Source organism: Cynocephalus volans, chromosome 3 (genome assembly GCF_027409185.1).
Source record: "Cynocephalus volans isolate mCynVol1 chromosome 3, mCynVol1.pri, whole genome shotgun sequence".
In the NCBI taxonomy this organism is placed as follows: Eukaryota; Metazoa; Chordata; class Mammalia; order Dermoptera; family Cynocephalidae; genus Cynocephalus; species Cynocephalus volans.
Window position 1 is genome coordinate 87,281,303 of NC_084462.1, and position 23,691 is coordinate 87,304,993.

The 23,691-nt window shown below is 40.9% G+C and overlaps 1 protein-coding gene across 1 annotated transcript; it reads left to right on the forward strand.

The window, feature by feature from the left end:
* The first annotated feature begins 737 nt into the window (after window positions 1-737).
* LOC134372173 (aromatase) lies at window positions 738-23,212 on the forward strand. The gene is made up of 8 exons (XM_063089467.1): window positions 738-1,097; window positions 6,694-6,848; window positions 11,375-11,551; window positions 14,131-14,245; window positions 17,480-17,594; window positions 18,046-18,208; window positions 20,304-20,545; window positions 21,821-23,212. The coding sequence occupies exons 2-8, from the start codon at window positions 6,704-6,706 to the stop codon at window positions 22,067-22,069; spliced, it is 1,206 nt and encodes a 401-aa protein (XP_062945537.1). The 5' UTR covers window positions 738-1,097; window positions 6,694-6,703; the 3' UTR covers window positions 22,070-23,212.
* Window positions 23,213-23,691: the final 479 nt, after the last annotated feature.

Genomic DNA, 23,691 nt, shown 5'->3' on the forward strand with positions numbered 1-23,691 from the left:
TCAGAGTCTGCCTTCCCTGTCACCTGTTTCCCTCGGTAGATAGGTGAAATGACACTCAGGATGTTTATCCAAAAGGATAGCTACCTGCAGCTCAGGATCTAAGAGTAGTGGTTCTTACCTTGGCTGCACATTAGAGTCACCCAGGGAGCTTGTAAAAGGTGCCCAGGCCACACCGACTTTTAGATCAGAATCTCTGAGGGTGGGACCGGGCATCAGCAGTGTTTCAAGCTCCCTACGAGATTCCAGTGTGAAGCAAAGCTTGAGAACCTCCCATATAGAGAGAGGGGAGGAGAAAGAAGCTTTCGGGGCAGGAGGGCCTTTCCCTGGCGTTAGGGGAAACAGCTAAGCAGGGTTGGAGGGGTTTTGTCTTGTTGCATTACCTCTTGAGTCTAGCTAAGGTGGTGATGGTGTAAGACTAGAACTGGAGTGAAGATTGACAAATTTGAGAAAGGACTGGAGTACCAGGACAGAAATTGCTCTTAGATACTAGATACTTAGGTTACTAGATGAATTTGGATGCCAAAAGATATTTTCTGATATAGGATACTTGTCATAGTCAGGGTGGCATCTGACCACTCTGCTTGTCTTAATTAGGAAAGTGACTGTATCAACCCTGACCAAGTCAGGTGCTGATTCATGCTGAGAGCTGAGAGGTGGACACAATCCACCCGCCGTTCCTCCGGCTCTTAGTTCTATTCCTGTCCTGTCCTCTCTGGCTTTTCACTTGTTGGAGTCTTTGTGTTCTCCTTAATTGCCTCAGAGCCGCTCAATTTTGTTGTTAAAGGCTGAGCTCCCTGCGGGAATTGGACATGTTTGTCCGCATCTCCTCTCCTTGCCTGCTCTTCACGTCCCTTTCAGAACGACCCGTACCTCTTGAAAAGACCCCATTGGACTTTAGAAAGCTTTTTATTTTTATTTGAATAGTTTGCCAGATTTCTTTTTCTTTTGAAAAGTTTGAAGTCTGTAGTCATTACAACTGTGTAGAGATTATGAGCCAAGTTGTCCAAGCAGCTTAGTCCCAAAGTGGTAGGGGCTGCAGAACTTCAGGGGAGGAAGCGAGGCATGGGATGCTGACCGCACAATGCGGTGGCCTGGAGGTAGGTCCCTTTGGTCATCTGTAGATAAAGCACGCTTGGTTCCCCCCGGGGCAGCCACATCTAAATGAATGAAGGTTTGCAGATGCTGTGCTTGACACTATACTTCCACTATATGTGTATGTTAGTTTTTGTCACAAATACAAAAAAGGGTTTGTGTAATATCCGTAAAGGAGAATTATCCATTAACATGCTAATTGGTGTTATATTTGCATATCTGTTAGCAATTAATGTACTAACTAGGGTTATATTTGCAAATCTGTCTTAATTGTGTGTAAGTTTATGGAGAATTCATTTATTCTTTCAACATACATATTGAGATTTATTATATACACTGGATATATTATTTATTATAAGCACTGGATGATCCTAAGTTATAATAGTTATTATTGGTTCTCCATTTGTTCATTAAATAAAAATGTATTGACAACTTACTCTGTATACCAGGTATAGTTCTAGGCTTTGGGAATATAGCAGTGAACAAATCAGCCTAATATCCCTACCTTTGTGGAACAAGGTATCATTAATATACTCACAATAAACAAGTAAAATATATAGTATATCAGTAGGGTGGCCAACTTTCTCAGTTTTCCTGGGACCAGGGGATTTCCCAAGATGTGGGACTTTCAGTGCTAAAACTGGGACAGTCCCAGGCAACCCGGGATGGTTGGGCATACTATTATCAGGAAGATATGTGCTAAATAGAAAAAAAGTAGAGAAGGGGGTTGGGGGTGCAATTGTCAATAGGTGGTCAAGGCAGGCCTCATTGAAAAGACAGCATTTGAATAAAGACCCAAAGGAAGTGAGGAAGTGAGCCATTGCAGAGATCTGGAGCAAAAGCATTCCAGACAAAAGGAATGGCAAGTTCAAAGGCCCTGAGGTGAGAGCCTGTCTGAAGTGTTCAAGGAGCTACAAGGATACCAGAGTGGCTGAGCAGAAGAATAGTAAAGATGAGGCCAGTCATCGTGTCAGGCCTTGCAGGCCATCGTAACAACTCTAGCCTTTACCCTGCATAAGATGGAAAGCCATTGAAGAGTTTAAGCAGACTCATTCATGTTTCAGCAAAATTATTATGGCTGCTCTGTTGAGAATAGGTGGTAAGGGGACAAGGGAACGGGGCAGATAGACCAGTTAGGCAAGAGATGATGGTGGCTGGTCCAGGTGACAGCAGTACAAGGATAAGATAGTGAGGTAAAATTCTGGGCATATTCTGAAGGCAAAATCAACAGGACTTGCTGACAGATTGGATGTTGAGTGTGAGAGAGAAAAAAAGAGCCAAGGTGACGCCGGGATTTGGCCTTGAACTCCTGGAGGAATGAGGGCATTGCTACCTGAGATAGGTGGAGCAAGTTTGAAATGGGGAAAGATCAGGTTTCCGTTTCGGACATGTTAGACTCGACATGCCTAGTACACATCTGAGTGGGATGTTGAGTAGGGAAGACTGAGCCTTGAGACCTCCCAATGTGAAGTGGTCAGAAATTAGCAAAGGAGATGGAGAAGGAACAGCCAGAGAAGGGAAAACCAGACGAGTGCGGTGGTCTGCAAGCCAGGTGAACCATGCTTATCGGGGAGGAGCAAACTGTGAATCACGTTACATACTGCTGATGGGTTAAGTGAACGGATGGAGATCTGAGTATTGCATTTAGCCACAGAAAAGTCATGGGTGACCTTGACAAGAGCAGTTTCAATGGGGTGGTGGGGGCAAATGTCTGACCAGAGAATAGAATGAGGGAGAAGAATCAGAGGCAGCACATGCAGACCAATCTTCCAAGGACTTTTCCATAAAGGAGGAAGGAAATGGGACAGTAGCTGGAGAGGATGTGCGGTCAAAGGAGTTTTGGTTTTTGAGATAGGAGAAATTACAGCATGTGAGTTGTGCTGGGAACATGTGAGTTGATCAATGACAGAGGAAAATTGTTGGTGGAGGAGAAAGAAAGGGGTGTGCTAGGTGAGATGTGAGGAGGTCTCAGGGACAAGTGGAAGGGTTGGCCTTAAATAAGGACTTGGCAGCTCATCCATAGTAACAGGAGTAAAAGTTGAATATAGGGGACTTGTGGAGATTCTCTTCTAGTTGCTTCTATTTTCTTAGGAAAATAGGAAATAAAGTCTTTAACTGAGACTGAGGGGGGAGGATATAATAGTAATCTACAAGAGTGAGAGAGTGAACAGGCTGGGGAAATTTAGTAGAATTACCAGCTGCACTAAGGGCCCACTTGAATTCAACAGAGACCCATCAGTGTGTGTGTGTGTGTGTGTGTGTGTGTGTGTGTGTGTGTGTGTGTGTGTGTGTGTGTGTGTGTGTGTGTGTGTGTGTGTGTCTGTCTGTTCTTCTTTCCCCAGCACAATTCATCCACTAGGTGCAAGCACAGAGTAAGCAAAGAGTGGGATTCAGCCACAGTTGAGGTTTTAGCAGGCAGTGGTGACAAAGTAAGGAGAGAGTCAAGGGAGTTGAGGACGCACAGAAGGATATTTTAATTTTAATGATTGACAATAAAAAATTTTGCAACTTTTTATTAAGAAATTTTCCAAATGAACAGGAAAGTTGAAAAAATAGTCCCCTCACTTTTCCCTGCCATGATGTTGACCTTTTGAAAAGACCGGGTCAGTTGTCTTATAGGATATCCCACATTCTGAATTTCTCTCATTGTTTCATCATGATGTCATTTAATATATTCCTCTATTCTCTGTATTTTTTTGTAAACTAAAAATTAGGTCTAATGGTAAACACAGTTTTGTAATAATACTTCCCTGGTAGTACATCACATCAGGAGACAGGTTGTCCCACAAGCAGCAGTGCTAAATTTGATCACTTGGTTAGGGTGATTACAGAATTTAACCTAGAATTTAAGCTTGGTAAGTGAGACTATTAGAGGCTTAAAGGGCAGTGAAAAGGTGATTGATAGAACATAAGTCTTGGGCACAGCACAGGTCTACACAGGGCAAGTGTTTTTAAATGTTTGGTACCAATTATTCCGTTAATTGCTTTCTCTGTATTTTTAGCACACAGCACTACTGTACCTGACCACAGGTGTGTGAGTCATTTAAACTCAGAACTTAGGTGGCTTTCTCCTTAACCCTAAGAGCTTACTTCCTGGCTACTTTTCATTTTGAATAGACAATAGGTTTGCCATCTTTGGAGATGCTTATGACTTCAGTCATGTTTAGGAAAAATAATGACCCCAGTGACCAGGCACCTTACACTGCCCACTGTCCCTTCTGAACTTGGGGACTCATTTGCTGTCTCCTAAGTGGTAAGGAATCCTCACTCTCCCAAACAGTCAGTGTGACATTTCCCTCAACCGGTGCTGCTGACCCACACGGTGGAGCCAGGTCTGTCTTGCCTGCCAGGAGGAGCTCCCGTCTGGGTCCCCAGCTCTTCACCAACCTTTCTTCTTCACTTTCCCAATTTACTCTGGTTAGATAAATCCAGCCTAATTTTGATGAATGACCTTGTTTTAAGTTGCTCTTCTGTGGCTGGTCACACTTCACTTGCTGTGTTGTGTTGTTCTGCCTGATTGATTGGCTCTGTGTCCTTGCCAAGTTTGAGCCTCTGACTCTAAATAGCTGAGATATTGGCGCCCCCTAAGGGACACATGGATTTTAACTAGTTAGGTCTTTATTAACCAAAGGACATTCGATTGAGTTAGTTTTACGTTTGGAGGTTTGTCTTTTGTTTGGAGTTTCTTATTCTCTCTTTTAAAAATTGATTAGCAATTCCTTAAGAGAAATAGACAGGCAAATGTGATTAATGCAGCATTCAGAAGCCTGAGGGGTCAGAGCAGAAAAATAGTTTGCTGCTTGTCCTCTAAGTACTTAAAAATTTTAGATACAAGTTTGTGAACAAAGACTATAAAAATTTCTTACTTTCTGCTTTAATTATAGAATGAGGTAGGGGAAGGTAAGAAAAGGAAGAGTTTTCAAATATTTTAATTAGTAAGAATTTTGGTCCTTTCTGCAGCATGATTTTTCTATCAATTTCCCCAGAATATAAATTGAAGCATCTAGAATTTTTTTTTTTTTTTTTGGCAGCTGGGGTTCCAAACTCTTGACCCTGGTGATCCGAACCCTTGACCTTGGTGATCTGAACCCTTGACCTTGGTGTTACAAGGCTGTGCTCTAACCAACTGAGCTAACCAGCCAGCTCTGGATTTTTGTCTTTGTTTTGTTGCTAGGAAAAGGAAAACTTGTCCAAAACTTGGGATGATCATTTGATGAAGATTATCTGGAATCAAATCAGGAGAAAATTTGATTTAATAGACAATGTTTTCATTTGAAAATAGCATTTTTTTTTCCTGATACAAATAGCAAATAAGTAATTTACATGATAGTAATTCTGTTTTCATTCCTTGGCACTGCATTATTTCAAGGGCTTGATTTTAAAAGTTTAAATAGGACTATGGAACACATCACAAATGTGAGAGTTTGACTAATACTTAGCTCCCGGCCTAATACATTCAGCCAGAGCAGAGCTCTTTTGGCGTAGTGTCTTCTACGGGACTGCGTTCTGGCAGGCATTAACAAAACAACCTCACTAAAGCAAAGTCCTCCTTTTAGGAGTCAGGTGTGAACTTTGAGAGGGAGGAGCAAAGGTTGAGACAACCTCTTCAACCCCGTTGGAGAACCAGTTGCATACTACAGTAGCCACTTCCAAGTTTTGAGGGTTATGTGTTCTGAAGACCTCCATAGTGGGAGAATTTGCAGTTGAGAAAAAATTTTAGTGAGAAGTGGGGAGGGAGGACCAAAGTTGCAATGAATACATGAAAACCTATATAAAGTTCCCCAAAATAAAAAAGTAACGACAACATCTATAAGGATAATACCAATGACATTTTATGCATCTTGAATTGGCGCTATTGGCCACCATGCAAACTGCGCTATCTAATGGCTCGCCGCATCCTATATCATGAGAAAACCCTGTGACCCTGGAGACCTTGATGAACCATGATGGGATGTGAATCCCCAAGAGAGCTTCTCTTACCACCACAGGGAGCCTTCCAGGCCAGCCCAGAGCCAGAAGAAGTGCTCACAGGGATATCCCTTCAATTCCAGAATGATACCCCACTGGAGGGGCCAGGCCTGATTAGAGATTCTGGGGGATGGGTGATACTAGGCAGAACTGCTGGTTCCCAACTAACAGAGCAAGACTTTAATCATCCCAGCAACTCCCGATTCTGTGTCTCATTTTTGCAGGGGGTGGCACTGTCTGGAATGGGGCTAGATGGTACCTGGGAAGCTGGAGGTTCTCATGACTCTGGTGGTATGGAGGTTTCAGCTTCTTGACAGCCTTGCAACTCGGACCCCAATAGGAGGTTGTCTATTGGTGACTTGGAGTCAGAGAAGAAAGGACAATAAGGAATGAAGTGTGTGTGTTTCTATCTTTTGCGATGCTCAGACAGGGAGTCAGTAGGTAGAAATGATTTCAGCTGGAGAAGAATGTTCTCATGCTAACAGAAGTGCTCACTCAACCTGAATACTAGAAATCATGCACTGCATTTAGATCAACATGCATTTGTAAGAGAGCCACATCGTAGTCAAAACTGCATCACCATGAGTTATCCTCACCCTTAAAAATTCATACCAAGGTTTGCTTTTTTTTCAGGTCCTCAAGTATGTTCCATGTAATGAAGCACAATCACTACATCTCCCGATTTGGCAGCAAACTTGGGTTGCAGTGCGTGGGTATGCATGAGAATGGCATCATCTTTAACAATAATCCAGACCTCTGGAAAGTAATTCGGCCTTTCTTTATAAAAGGTAAGCGGATACCTGGCTACATTCTACTCTTTTGTCTCTGAATGTTCCTTTTTCTGCAATCGTATCTTAAATTCTGCTGCTCCACAATTTTGGCATAATAATAGGAAGAAGAGCGAACATTCATTACACCCTTACTGTGCAGTAGGCACTGTTCTAAGCACTTGTGTTAATCCCACAGCATGTGGTAACTACTCTTATCACCTACATTTTACAGATAAGGAAACTAAGGCATAAAGCAGTTAAGTAACTTGCCCAAGGTTCCAACATTAGTAAATGATGACCCGGGGTACAACCCCAGAGCCTACGTGTTTAGTCATCACTAATTCTTTTCTTCCTGTTGATGTATGAAGTAATTTCATGGATGTGTAGAAAAGATGAAGAATTTAGTGCGTCAGCCATATGTTTGATTTAAACACTGTCAAACAATGTGTTTGCTGAATCACCGACGGACAGCCCAGATGTTCTGGCTGAAAGCAATTTGGGAATGACATTAGAGAATATTAGAACTGAGAACAACTGTATATGCTGTCTTGTCTAGGCTCTGAGTTTTATAGTTGAGGAAATAAAGTCCTAGAGAAGTTATGATTTTCGCCCAGGCAACACAGTAAGCTGAGACCCAGTTCCAAGCCTCCTTTTTCAGTGATTTCCCCCTTTTACTATATCATGCTGGAAATAAAGCTATTGGGGAATAGACATGTGTAACATCAGTAATTGTGCCCTGGAAATCTTGTCAGTGATGGAAACTAGGGCTAGATGGATTTTAGGTCTGATCCTGTACCATCGATAGTCTTCTCTCCAGCCAGCCTCTGTAGTGAATCTAGTTGCCCCCTGCCTGGCTGCTACGACAGGGAACAGCCACGCCACTGCTGGTGCCTGTGGAGTGTTGATCCCACCCTATAGAGCTGCCCACACCAAGACTCAGCACATCTCTGTTGTAGACCCCAGTGTATTAGTTTCCTATCGCTGCTGTAATACATTGCCACAACTACGTGGCTTGAGATAACACATTCATTATCTTACAGTTCTATAGGTCAAAAGTGTGACATGGATCTCAACAGGCTAAAATCAAGGTGTCGGCAAGACTATGTTCCCTTCTGAAAGTTCTAGGAGACAATTTTTTCCTTGCCTTTTCCAGCTTCTAGAGGCCACCCACACTCCTTAGCTTGCATCCCTTTCCTTCAAAGCCAGCAGCAGTGGGTCAAGTCTTTTTCACATTCCATCTCTCTCACCCTCCTTCTGTCATCACATCTCTCTCTGACTTTGACCTCAGCTAGGAAAGTTTCCTTGCTTTTAAGGACTTGTGTGATTAAGGTGGGGCCACCCAGATAATCCACAATAATCTCCCCATCTCAAGGTCCTTAACCTTAATCATATCTGCTGAGTCACTTTTTCCATGTAACATATTAATAGGTTCTTGGGATTAGGCCTCAGACAACTTTGGAGGGCAGTTATTCTACCTACCACTCAGCTTGTGGCAGACCAGTTTCCTCGTGCCTTACAAATTTGCAGAATAAGTTAATGGAAAAAGGTATAGGACTCAGAGTTATTGGTAGTGAATTCAAATCCCAGCACTGCCACTTACTAGCCACATGACCTTGGGCAAGTCACTTAGCCTTTCCAAGGTCCATTTCCTCATCCATAGAAGGTGATAAATATTATAAAACTTACACTCTAGGGCTATTGTGAAGAACAAATGAAATAATGCTATAAGATCCCATGGAAATGTAAGTTTTATTTTATTTTGTCTTTGGCCCAGATGTATCAGGAATATATGAACTAGTATCTAGGAGCAGTTAACTTTCACATGCCAATATCCTCCACCCTGACATGGAAGAGCTAATAGAGTCTCTGAATTTATCCATTTGTTTAACAAACTACTGTTCTCTCAAGGTGCCAAGATTCAATGACAAGACATGGTCCCTTGAGGAACTTATAATGGGGGTTAGGGGACACTGGGAAGGGGCAAACCATCAAGTACCATCCCAGGTGATGGTAATGCTAGAGGCATGTGCACAGAGTGGCACAGAACACAGACAAACGTTCCATCCACAGCCACTGAGGGGACAGGGGAGAATTTTCAGAGGAGTGGATGCTTATGATGAGTTTTGAAAGAAGGTAAAAGCTACCTAATTAAGAAAGTATGACAAAGAAAGACATCCCAGGAGTAAAGATATTCAAAAGCAGAAAAGGGTAAATCAACATGACATGTCAGGGACCTGTCGGTAGGCCCTTGTGCCTGGCATGGATACATGCAGGGAGGAGGCCAGGGGAAGGCAGGGCCAGATCACCAAGGACCCCTCTGGTAAGCCAAGGAGTTGAGTTTACCTCAGATGTTATGGGGAATCACTAAAGATTTTAAGCAGAACGACATGAATGTATTTGCATTTCAGAAAAATCCCTGTGGTAGCAGAGTGAACGACTGCTTGGAAGGAAGCATGACTGTGAGCAGGGAGAACAGTCAGGAGCTGCTGCAGGGATGCAGGGCAGGTGGAGGGAAGGCCACAGGCCTGAGATAAGCGTGGAAACTACAGCCCTTGGAAATTAAATTAATCAAAACATCTTTGTGACTGTTTAAAATATTAGCCCTATACATAGAAGATCAGATTTTCCATTAAAAATATTATAGAACTGGAGTCAATTACAGGCCAAAAATAAGGGGCTATTGCTTATTTAAAGTTCACTGTAATGTCTGACATTTTTATAATTGGTGAGAGTCCTAAGCATCTTGACGAATCTCCCTTTAGAGTTAGATTTCTTATTGGCTTTTCTGATATAGTAGAAAGTTCAGGACAGGTTTTGGTATCTAAATCAGTCAGTAACATTAGTGAAAGTATTGACTTACCAGCTGTGTCTGTGAAGAAATAGTTAAGCACAATGGCCCATCCTGGGAGATGGTGGGAGTGGGAATTCGGGGGGCAGAGAAAAAGAGCATGTGTTTCCCAAAACTGCCAAGAGAGTTATCTATATTAATGGAATTTACAGATTACTTGCTCAATTTTCTTTTGACCTGGATAGATGCAGTACTTTTTAGCACATTTAAAAAAATTAAATCATGTCTAAATCATACCACCACCTATAAGCAATGATAGTACATTTTGTCTATAAATTTGAAAAGGTCGTTTCAAGCTCTTGGATGGAGAAGCAAATTGTGCATTAGCTTGGGAGAAAACCACCGGTGATATTCAAAGCTGACCCTTCCATGCAGAGGGCTGAGTCATCAAATAATCCCTTGTCCCACATGCGGATGTGGTAGTCACCCAGAGGACAACTTCCTGGCCTTTCGTATCTGCCAAGTCCTTCCTACAGTCAGAGATTATGCTCCTACCCCAACCTTCCTTTTTACATATATGGAAAGATTAAGAGTCTAGGACCACTCTTCAGTTCTCCTTTCTTATTGGCAAAGTCTGCCTTCAGGCATGGGGGTTCCACAGTGTAACTGGTTTTTTTTCTTCCTTTGAGAGAGAGAGAGAGTGAGTGAGAGAGAGAGAGAGAGAGACTCTACTGGAGTTAAGTCTACAAAGATCCCCAGGATTTTTCATTTCACTTCAAGGACTCTGACTTGAACAGCAAGTCTGAATAATAAAAGACATAAAAAAGAGAGATTAAAGAAACGTAGGACAAAGAGGGAAAGGGGGACATTAAGCGTTAAACTGTCACGATAGATCACCTACAATCAGGACCCACTAGCCACTGCTCAGATGGTCAAGAACAGAGCAAGGGTGAGATCAGAGCCAGCTCACTCTACCCATTTTCATTCATTCATTCATTCCTCTAATTGACAAATATGTATTGAGGGCCCCCATGTACAATTGACTTGAAGTAGGAGGGCACTTCAAAAGTTCAGGGAAAGATTTGTATTACCTTTTAATTCAAAATTTTCATGAATTTTTTGAAGTGCCCTTGTACAATGTTAATAAGTGCTTGTCACTGTCTTGAAAGATGTCCCAGTTCACTGGTGAAAACTGCTAAGGAAACACACGATTGCTTAGCTCTTATGCCATTGTTTGAGTAAACTACTGGAAGTAGTTTGAAGATAAATCACAGTTAAGAGAAGGGCACTTTTGGTAACTTGTAAGTCTAATGTTTTACACATATAACCTGCAATTAAGCAGGATGCACCTTAGATCAAGTAGTTAAGGTCCAATTTGATTAGTTCTTTAGTAATATTCTGCCACCTGTTGAAACACAAAATAAATATGATCTGGCCAAACCCATACCTTCTTTAGAGAGAAATATATACAATAAATACGAAAAATCACTGATTTGTGATTTATGACCACAAATACTATTTGTTTCACTTGTAATTGCGCAAGTGATTTTCCAGAGCATGAAGCAAAGTTTAATTTTGAATAGTTTGTTTAAAATAATATTCATTCATTCTTTTTTAACCATAAATGTAGCACATGCTTGTAGAAAATTAGGAGAACTCAGAAAAGTATGAAAAGTAATATGAATATTTCCACCCAATTATTGAATAAAAAATTGTGGCGTTCACGATGGCTGATTCTCTGATGTGTACCCTTCAGCTTTGTCAGGCCCTGGGCTTGTTCGGATGGTGGCAATTTGCGTTCAGTCCATTGTAACGCACCTGGACAGGCTGACGGAGGTAACCACTGAGTCGGGCTATATTGACGTGCTGACCCTCATGCGGCGCATCATGCTGGACACCTCTAACATGCTCTTCTTGAGGATCCCCTTGGATGGTACTGAAATTTTCATTCTCGTGCCTCGGCATTCTACCTTTTGTTGGACAGGGGATGACGGGGATAGCAGACTAAAGTGAACATTTGTGTTTTTACATTGCTCTTGTTTAAACATTTCTAAGTATTGCTAAGGATCTTCCCCTAGTATTTCTGCCTTGTTCACTTCTAAGGTATACAGTTCCATGAAGTAGGGGCCAGCTTCTATTTCTTTTGTATCTCTCCTCATTATTGTAGGAAATGGGATTCTACACAGTCAAAACTTATCTAATGTGATCTGTTTGCCAACCACTCTTTTGGGCCTGGAGTATATATGTGTATATATACATATATATATACATACACACGCACACACATCCCCACTTCAAAGCTACTAAACACAAGAACTTTGACTCTCTAAAATGCTGCTGCTGCTGCTGATGGAAATGATGATAATAGATGCTATTAATTTAGTATCTATTATGTGTCAAATAATATAAAAAGTTGCTTTTACATATATGTTTGCTGTTTAATATTTATAACGACACCAAAAAGACGTCTCACTCAAAAGACTACTTTCCTCACTATGATATGGAAATGAATATTAAAATATGTGCATGCAACTCTACTAGAACCAGAAAACGAACACTAATCATTTGGATTAAATCCTTTCTGCTGTTGACATTATGTCCAGCTTAATGTGATTTTTCCTGAATTAATTCATGCATTGATTCATACATTCCTTCAACAAATATTTATTGACTGCCTATTTTATGCCAGGCACTGTTCTAGGTTATGGGGATAGAGCAGTTAACAAGACAGATAATGTTTTTGCTTTCAAGGAGCTTACATTCCAGTGGGGGCTATGGATAGTAAAACGAGTAAATATCTAATAATACATTGGGCAATAATAAGTGCTTTGAGGAAAAAACAAAAAAGGGTTAGAGGATGGAAAGTGGCATAGGGAGTCAGTGGGAGTGGGCATGGCTATGACGGACAGGGTGGTCAGGAAAGGCCTCTGCAGAGAGGACATTTGAACATAGCCTGAATGAAGTGAGGCCATGAGCCATGTACAGATCTGAGGGAGGAATATTCCAGGCAGAGGAACAGTGCATAGTTTTAACACTTGCCCAACTCAGCTGAGCATGCGGCCTGACTTACCACACTGGACAAACAGACGAGCTACAGGCCCTCCCTTTCTCCTCTCCAGCTCTCATCGCCTCGTTTCCCCTACTCTAGCTGCTCCTTACGAGAGCTGTAGAAACTTTGACTGTTGCCATTTGGATGGGAGCCCCCATTCACTCAGAATTTTTAGTCACACCCTCTCACCACATTCCCTTTCAGACAGGGACTCCACTCCAGCATGCCTGTTCTGCAAACATCCCTTCTAAAGTTAGGCAGGCACGTATTTTACAAGCCCTGGCTCCTCAGTTCGCCTCTAACCTTGATCGTTAGGAAGAATCACGTAAGGGGAATTGTAAATCTCTCCGTTAGCTTATGGATCCACACTGTGATGCCAGAGGACTTGCATAACCCATACGGAGTTAGATTTATGTCCCTTTTCACTGGGTCCTTGTTAAACTCTCGATTTGCCTAAGGGACCCAATGCAACGAAGAAGAGAGGACATCACCCTGGGGTCAGACAGAACCAGCTCCATCCTAAGGGCCTGCCTCAGGCTGTATAGTGGCGGGCAAGTTGCTTAATTTCTATGAATTGCAGTTTCTTCAGCTGCAAAAGGATGACACTACTATTCCCCTGGCAAGATTGTAGGGATTAAATTAAAAATCTTTTCTGCAAAGCACCTAACAGGGTGGCTGGTATTTAATAGCTAGAAGTAAATGTCTGTTCACTTCCCTTTTGTGTATTGAGGGGGTATAATTGGAAAAAAGCAAGGATTTTCTTTTCTCAAGTATTCAATTTAAAGAACATTAATTAAAAGTTGACTATGCACAAAGCCCAGGACAAGGTACTGAAGAAACTAAAGTGAATTCTGCACTCTGGACTAAACATAAATAAGTATGAAAGCTCTGTGATGAGGTCTATGAAAAAAATGAATAAATCCCTATGAGGTGGGAATACACTTAGGATTAATTATGAACTATTATTATTAATTAATTAGGTGTGTAATCCAAGTAGATTATCCATTTAATGGCTCTGCTTACCCAACACCAACTGAAGCTAAGATGTGGCTGTTAGCTGCCTAACAGGCTCTTCTTTTTGCCCTCCCAGGTGCCAAAGTTGAGGCCATAATAGCCATAATTACTAGTTCCCTTTGTCCTGAAAACCAGGAGAGAGTTGGAGGCTCAGCCAAGGGGAGAGTCTAGGCTATGTCTCAAACACAAACTTGAAAACTGGCAGCCCTCTGGTTAACCTGGCCGATTTCAATACTGAGCAGAATAAATTAGTGCTTAATTTGTCTGTGGCATTCACGTGGCTAAAATGTCCTCTGAGGGTGGGAACTTGCTCACCTTAGAACCCCAGACTGGTAGGAGAAGCTACAGAGAATGTTATTTGCTCAAAGCTCCCTTCTTAGCTCACATTTTGCTCAACTGCTCTGTTTTTCTTTTTCTTTCTTCCTTTCTTTTTTTTTTTTTTTCTCCAGAAAATGCCATCGTGGTTAAGATCCAGGGTTATTTTGAGGCATGGCAAGCTCTCCTTCTCAAACCAGACATCTTCTTTAAGATTTCTTGGCTATACAAAAAGTATGAGAAGTCTATGTAAGTAACCCAAGTTTGGAAGATTTATGGATGCAATTAGACTGTTTCGTTGGTTTCTTTTCATTGTGTCTTTGCTGCTGTTGGCCTCTTCAGTATGTTTTCTGCTGTCGAGAGCCCACAGGAAGCTATTGATTAAGTTGGTGATGGACTACTTCTCACAGCAATTATGGCCTGCGTTTGGCCTGGCCAAAGGGTAAAGAAGCCTTTGGCTGGGCAGCTCCTCAGCAAGAGGGCTGAGTGTGTGGTCTGAGAGCTTCATTTCAGACACTGGGATACGGCAATGTATTTTGAGTTGAGGGTTAGCTGATTCTATCATTAATATCTGTCAAAACCTCTTTGCATATCTGGAAAAATGGAAACACAATCAATTTATAGTTGTATTGCTTCTAAATGAATATCACATAATTCGACTTGTAAGAATTGACAGTAGTCCCAAAAGAACTTTTTCATAATGGATGTAATGAACTCCAATAAAATATGTGATTATTTTTTTTTTTAGTTATATATTTTGTGTTTCGGGGGTCCTGAAACTGTCATTAAATGGCTTTGTTTTGGTCTTAGACTATTCTAGCAGACAACTTAACAAATGACTAATGTCAGACTTGTCAGTGAGTTTTTAGAGGGTGAGTAGATGGCCACTAAACACTACCACCTCTAACCAACAGTTGAAAACCCATAGGACCTAGAGGCAGATAGTCCTGATTTGTATCCTGTCTCTACCATTTAGTAACCAAATGGCCTTGGGAGTTATTTAAAGTAAAATATAGCCTACCTTCTAGAGTGGGGGTATAAGTTAATGAGATCATACAAGTACAGCAATTAGCACAGACCCTGGTGTATTAGAGGCACTAAATATGTTAGTCGCCCCCTTCCTTATGTTCATCTTTTCTTCAGAGGTCCATGATCATCTTAAATTCCCCATCTCTAAAAGTTCCCAAACTTCTTTGAAGATCCAACTTCATCCTATTTATGGATTTTAGAATTTGATAATATTAGTTTCTAGGGAGGATGCCAACGTGATGTTGCTTTGTATATTCTCATGTGATTGATGAGTATTACGTGAATGATTTGGACACTTGGGTATTTACACATTTCCACCAGAGCTTACTGTGATTAGACTCATTTAGATAAAGGATTTGTCTCTTCACTGTCATCAGATTTGGCAATGGTGGAGGTAGTGGTCTGAAGAGTCTCATTGTATAGTTCTTGATCATTAGTTTAGCCTTGGTCTTGGCCATCGGACCCATAGAAACTTATTGCATGAGACTGCATAACAGTTTCTCCTAGATTTCTGTAAAAGTTAGCTCAGCAACATTCCTTCTACACATATAACTTTTCCCAATGGTTGGTGAACTGGTTTGCATCTTCTATGTCCAAAAGTAATAAAGATCTGGGGAAATCTTTTCGTCTCTTCCCCCTATGTCTTTACAATAATGCCAATACTTTAAAACAACACATCTGTGGAAAGGATACTGGGACATCTCTCCCCCCCCCCAATCAATTTTATATTTTTACCTCTTTTAATTCCAAATATTATAGCAGTATTGTTTTCTACTTTTTATTTTAACAAATTTAAGGCTTTTCAGCCACATAATACTTAAATAGGTGTTTGTAGGCTAGGCTGGCAACTTGCACATATGTTCTTGTAATATGTGTTTGCTATTCAGAGACTTTCTATTCCATGAAAATTGTCATTGAGCTCAGTTCTTCCAGTTTTATAGGGTATATATAAATTCAGGTACATACATTTATGTGGAGCCAGCTTTAAACTTAAATAGGAGGGATCTCATGGGCTTTCAAAAGCCTCTGATGCAACACTTTGGATTCTGGCCCAGGCAGGAAGTAACTTCTCAGTAGTGGCTGCAGTTCCATCAAGGAACTCCCATAAATTCAAAGTCTAGGGGTATTCCAACACCCCCCCAGACCATTTTGGGACCAGTGCTCAGGGAGAAAAGCTATGAGCATTCTCAGCCTACTAGGAAGAGAGCACCACAGCCTACCAACTGAGTGAATATCTGTTCTTTGCATGCAGGAGATGCTTAACAAATACTTGCTGGATAAATGGACAGGTGGACGAATGAATGAATGTGAATATCTCCGTGGTGTGTATGGAGGTGTGTGGGTAGACACGCTCACAGAGATATACAATATGTGGCTCCCTCAGTCAGGGTGACACAATTACTATATTATCCTGAAGAATATCTCTCAGAATGTTTAAATATCTTGCTTGTGATGTTCAAAAGAAACTAAAAATTCTGAGAAGGTAGGGAGCTTAAAGAATCTTCCCTTACTTTTCCTGCTGAGCTGGAGTAAACAGAGAGGCTGTTTATGTCAACAGTATAAGCAGGGCATTTAAGCATATAGGTGACATGTCAATGTGAATTTGAAAGAAAGATTTGTTGTTCATTTGACATAATACAGAATATTGTTTCCCAGGATCAGGGAACAATACATTTGTGCAAGAACATGTACACTTAAGGACAGAAGTAGAATTTAGATCTCAAAGTGACCTTACTGTTCATCTAGTCTGATCCCTTCACTTTAAAAGAGATATTAGGCTCAGAGACTTAAAGCAGGTTACATAGAAAGAGAACACTCTACAGCAGAAACTGACCCTCTGTCCAAGGTGCTTGTCCCTTGACCACACATATGCATATACATATTTATGCAGCTAACCATTCATTCAACAAATATTTGTTCAGTGTTTACAGTATGGCACAGATTACAGGGTATGAGAAATAAATTCACTCAGTCACTTGACTTTACTGTCTACAACAGGAACCTCAAACCCAGTAGTCTTCAGGACTAGGCAAATAAAAGTGAGCTGTGTAGGTGTAAGACAACAGGAAATGGAGGTGCCCATGGAACAGTAAAGCATTCATTCCTGGGTTTTATTTTTTTAATTTAAACACTATGCCTGCCAAATCAGAAATTGGAAAATGTGGCTGGATTTAGCCTTTTGGTACCAGTTTTTAACCCTTAACTAAAAGTCACAGCTTTGATATTGCTACCAGTATCTAAAAATCTTAGCTAACTCCGGTACCTGAACATGAAGTATAAGATATATATAATTTAAGGATATTTGTGAAGAAATAAAATATACAACCACTTACTCATGAGCACCAATGGCTTTAATTAAAGCAAATAATTTTATTTAAACAAATGGCAAATCAATCTGTTTTGCTAGATGTCTGAACTAAGTACAAATAGACTATATTTTGACTTTTTTTCCAGCAAGGATTTGAAAGATGCCATGGAAATTCTGATAGAAGAAAAAAGACACAGGATTTCAACAGCAGAGAAATTAGAAGACTGTATGGATTTTTCCACTGAGTTGATTTTTGCTGAGGTATTGACCTGGACTAATCATAATTCCCACACAACATATGTTATGACTGTTTGTGTATGGGTTTGTAAAGATCTTCTTTTGTAATCGTTGAGTATTTCTGCTTTTAAGTCTTTTCTCTAGCAGTTCTACAGTACCCAATCCAAATAGCCCACACATTAGACATTCTGGTAAGACTGACCTTTACGCTTGAAACTATTCTGTGTCCCAATACAAAATATGGAAACAGGAGGGGCTGGGAGACCAAAGACATTAAATACGTAGATAACTGGCTAAATTGTTCTTTTTTTCAGCTGAAGATTATCATGTAAATTGTCCCCAGTCAATTATGGAGACGTGTAATTTCTATGATTTCTTTGTGTTGAGATTCTTAATCCTTAAGTGTCACCTCCCCTCATTTTTTTAAACTTTGATTCACTTTTTTCCAACTTTTCCCCCTCTTTTGATTGTGCAGAAACGTGGCGACCTGACAAGAGAGAATGTGAACCAGTGCATATTGGAAATGATGATCGCGGCCCCTGACACCATGTCTGTCTCTATGTTTTTCATGCTGTTTCTCATTGCAAAGCACCCTAAGGTTGAAGAGGCAGTAATGGAGGAAATCCAGACTGTTGTTGGTAAGAATTCATCAAATAAATAAAAGAGTTTAAAAACAATTCCTGAAATGTCAACTTCTTATGGAGTTGGTGGCAGAAAGGGGAGGAAAGGGTGACAACAAAGGCAGCGGAGTGATGAGTTTCCCTCTCTATTCCGCTCCAGCGATGCTGGCTCCACTTCTTCCCTTGCCCTCCCCTCCTCTGCAGGGGAGCCACCAGGTCCCTGCTCAGCTCTTCCCACCCCTCCCTCTTCACTTCTCTGCCTCTGCTCCAGCATCATCCTGCCCCTGTACCACGTTTGCAAAGAAACATTACCACATTTGTAAGAAATCAGAATTACTTTCTGGGAGAAAATGGAATTCCTCATTTGTAATTTCCTTCCAAATTTACAAATATATTTCTAAAAAGAAAGATTACATGGGTAATCCTTTTAAAAATATGTTTCTTGCAGACATAAAGAGATATCACGCGATGTAGACTTTTCTCTCTTGACTTTACACAGTCCCCATGAAACAAGTTATCTGGTTGTGGAAGGGCACCATCTTTTAAAAACCAATTTGAGTTCTGCTTGAAATAGTTGACAATAAGGGGGAATTTCTTAGAAGGGTTAGAGATGTGAGAGAAGAGTCCTACAGATGCATCACATAGGTGGGAAATTGCATGGCAAGGTAGATAGTAAAGGAACCAGAATAACATCTGGGCCCCAAATTCCAGAATGCTCTCTCGAGTGCCTCCTATCAGGTTGTCAGGTTCTATGCCAGGTGCAGGGGTACAGCAGTGAGCAAGCCAGTACCATCCCTGCCCTCATGGAGCTCATGGGCTCGAGGGAGAAAGGGAACTTAGCAAGCTCAGTTGAGTGAAGAGAGAGGGCACCACAGAAGGATAGAGTTCAGGGAACAAGGGGAAAATTTGCTTTTGAGACCACAATTCTTTAATACAATTTTAATGCAATTGCCTTGAGAGGTGAAAAGTGTGTGTGCCTCTTGATGTTCCCCTGACACTTCAACAGACCTCTGCAAAGATGGAAAAACAGCAGAGCCATTTGCACACGTATCTGTGCTCCCTCCTGTGCTGTGTCCACAAACGTGGTAGTTACTTCCTGGGGAACGTCTTTAGCCACCTCCTCCATCGCCTGGCTTCCTACCTCCCTACCCCATACCCCACTGGACCCTTGAGGGTACAAAGAGCAGAATGTAAGGGGAAGGGCTGTTAGGGTTCTCTGACCAAACTAGACCTTTCCTGAATGGCTTCACTGTACTGTGACAGGGCTGCCTCAGGACCCGGGGCTGATTCCGCAAAAGTGGCAGCCCACTTGAGGATGTTGTAAAGCTCGGCCAAGTCATGGAGAAATCTGAGCCTCTTTGACCAGTGTGAGGCACAATCTGAGTCACTGAGGGGGTCTGTCAATTTCCAGCTCACCCAAGGCTGATCTGAGGCACCTATTTTATCATGGTGGGAATAGGGGAGCTCTTCCCACTCTGCTGTAAAAGTTTGCTCTGGATGAGATGTGGAGGGGCTATCAGTGACACGAATGGGCAAATGTCTGCACAGATAACCAGAGGAGAAAATTTCACTGAATTGGATTAAACCCACCGTCTCACTTTGACTATACAGCAGCCTGTGCATCCATCTCTGTAACAGTTGTGGTGCTAGTTTGCTCACAAGTCAGGAGAGGGAATGAATGTCTCCTACAATTTAGAGTAGGGGACAAAAGCTCAAAGACTTCAGAGACCAGACAGATAAGATTAATGTTTGAAGCAGACTGGGTGTGGTCTACATGGAACTGTAGTATGCATGCCCCCTCAGCTTCAGCCTTCTGTTGCCATGTGGGAATGTGGGTAAAGTGTTACCAAGTTTTTGGATTTTTTTTCTGGAAATTCAGTCTTTTCTATGAAACGCCCCCAGGTTTTAAGATAATTGGCTTTATATCTGAATTTTTATAAAACACTCTTGGACCAAACATAACATATGTGGCTTTAGTTGCTGGTATTAGAATTATAAACATATCTTTTTTTTCAACCAAAAGCAAACTGTTCTATGAAAAAAAATAACTTTAATGCCCATCATATATGGAAACTAACATTACCTCTTTTGTCCTTTTTATCTATTCTCACAGGTGATAGAGACATAAGGATTGATGATATGCCAAAATTAAAAGTGGTGGAAAACTTCATTTACGAAAGCATGCGGTACCAGCCTGTAGTGGACTTCATCATGCGCAAAGCCCTACAAGATGACGTAATTGACGGCTACCCGGTGAAAAAGGGGACTAACATTATCCTGAATATTGGAAGAATGCATAGACTCGAGTTTTTTCCCAAGCCCAATGAATTTACTCTTGAAAACTTTGCAAAGAATGTAAGAGCCCTTCCTTAAAATCGAGTGTGCCACTCTTGAAAATGTCAGTTGTTAAATCCACACTAGTTCAGTGTGTTTGCACAATGTACATTTCATTCTTTTTACTTGTTCCCCTCCACTGCCTCCTCAGGAGCACATGTGTCCCCTACCTTGGAACGTGGCTACCATATTCGTCCTCAAGCCGAGGACGCTGGGTGTCCAGCTCTGGGAAGTATCTACATGGTGGCTACACGATAGGTTAAAATGTGAAAAAATCCAGCCCCTTAATTTGGCTAAAATGAGCCGAATCTTGTTTAACCCAATTGGCCTACTTTTCCATTTAAACTTAGCACTTCGTCACGTAGATTCAGCAGTAGCACCATCTAGGCAAAGGAAAGTCTACCTCTGCTTCACATGGAAATCAAACGATTTGGTTTTTGCAATTTGCCTTTGGTTCATCAAATAGCCACATGAGCAGTAGGTCCCTTTCTAAACAGGACACAATAATTAGAAGAGATTAAGCTTTTTCTTTTTCTATAATTGATGTATATTAAAGATGCTGCCTCCATTATGTCAAATTTTAGGCAACAATGTTTTTAAACCCAAATAATCCAGGTAGTTTCCTCAATACCCTCTTTTTCCATTTACGTGTGGTGTAAAAATATGATGGCTAATTAATCTGGTACTCTAATTCATCTAGTTTCTGCAAAGACAATCCAGATAATGCCATGTAAATCAGGAAACTGGTCAACAAAAATTTACTGAACATCTACTATGTGCCAGGCACTATGTAAGTCCAGATGTGGACAAGACAAACAGATGTGATTCTCATTAATTTTCTGCACAACTAAAATGAGTTAGGTGTTTAATTAAGAATTTATATCTTTGCCTGTATTTGTCCCTTTTCATCAGGTTATGTGGCATCACACCAAAACAATCTTTGCCTTGGTGGTTTGCAAAACACTAATAAAGCTGTGGCTATTCCACAGAGCTAGTTGAGTATACTAAAATGATTGTAATAAGATGATTTGCATTGCTTCACACCAGCACATTTACATGAAAAGCAAAACTGGGGACTGTATGAGATTATGTATGTATGAGTAGGGGTGAATCAAACTGGATGGAGAAAAGGGCTTATTTGAGTTACATCAAATAAGTTCTTCTCAGTGAAGGAGCTACTGAGTATGGCTGAGACCCCAGAGCGGGGTGTTCTGACCGACCAGTTTTCAGAGTGAATCAGAGACTGCATAACTCTAGCCTTTAATGACTCTGCTAATTGTGTGATCATTTTCACAGGTTCCTTACAGGTATTTTCAGCCATTTGGTTTTGGGCCCCGTAGCTGTGCAGGAAAGTACATTGCCATGGTGATGATGAAAGCTATCCTGGTCACACTTTTGAGACGCTTCCACGTGCAGACATTGCAAGGAATGTGCGTAGAAAACATGCAGAAAAAAAATGATTTGTCCTTCCACCCAGATGAGTCTTGCAACTTTCTGGGAATGATTTTTATCCCAAGAAATTCAGGCATGTGCCTCGAACACTAAAGAAGGCCAGTCAGTACTTACTCTGGATCATTCTCATCAGTAATTCACATGGAAACCATCCATCCTTGACAGGTAGTCTCATCCTCACAGAGAACATTTGGTGGCCCATGGCATTTTATAGGCATCTTTCCTATGAGTTGTCAGCAAACTGGGAGCTATTGGTCATCTGTTCTCATTCAAACCAGAGAACCACGCTGCAAGAGAAAAAGACAGAGTCCTAAAGTGTGTGGGGGAGATGTCCAGTGAAGAAAATGCAGCCATAAAGGCCCAATTCCACAAAATGTGTTTTGGAAAGGATGCACTCAAGTTGATTAGAAGGGCCAGGCCAGTGTCTGGGTAGCTGGGGTCAAACATATCTGTTAGTATAGATAAAGCTTTAATTTGGTTTTTGGTGGGGTGGGACAGCAACATTTATAGTCTTTGGAGAAGTGTTTACAAATTCAGCATTTGATTTTTTCCATGAATTATGTCCAATTAACTCTTGTTTATCCACATGTGATCTTTTGTGGCAAAAATTAAGTTGGAGGATATCCTTTCCCAGTCTCTCAATTCATGCCTCAGCCACTTACCTCTGCTGCAATAGGTATAGATTCAGGTAATACAAGCTAACTTAGTAACAGCCTGAGTGAAATATAATTAGGACCCTATATCTGCTTTAGGACAAAAAAATCATATGATGCATTTCATATTCAACTAAAAATTTTTCTTTGCATGTTTTCATTGTTGCTTACCTCCATTAGTGTTGCTAATCAAGAGATAACTTTGTATAGTGGCATCTATTAACTCTTACCACAGCTTCAGTGATTTGGGGGAGAGAGAATCCTCTAAATCTATCTCTAATCCTATAGACTAGTGGGTTCAAACATCTATGGAAGGCTCCTTTCATCCTATTATCCTTCTACCCTCCACATTTTATCCCTCTCTTTGTTTCCATGACCTCAAAAGCCAAGGACAACAGATCAGTAAAGAACATGGTCAAGGTAGAATGCCTACAATCATTTTTTATTCTACCTCAGATTTAATAGTTACTTTAGAGATCTGACAGTTATCTAGTTCATTGAATCATTGTATGTACTCATGGATAAAATGTGTATCTTGGAATTAGCTCTCTAAAGGGAATCAAATAAACCACTTTCCAAACCACTTACCTTGTGTTATTTAGCCAATTTGAATATATCTACTGAATGTCATTTAAAAACTGAAAAATATAATTCATTTACAAATATGTAAGTGTATTCCTTTGACTCAAGAGCTATCCCATCCCATTTGAATACTCTTTTCATCCTACTATTTTAGTTATAAAACAACAGCTGAGTATGAAATAAAAGTGTAAGTTCCCTGAGAGCAGGAGCTATTTTCTTTCTTCTGTAATCCATCCCAATCCTCCCATTCCAACTCCCCATATTTACTCTAAGGATACGTTCTGAATAGACACACTTGCTCATGGATATTCTCAACTGACTCCAGAAACCAAGTAAAGAAGAGGCAGGTATTCCAAGAATTCAAAGATGGATATTCGTCAAGAAGAAAATATTGGACTTGAAATTATTTGGATCATCTATGTGGCCTAAAGATACATGGAATACATATGCCTGTGTACCTGAATATATCTGTAGTCAGGT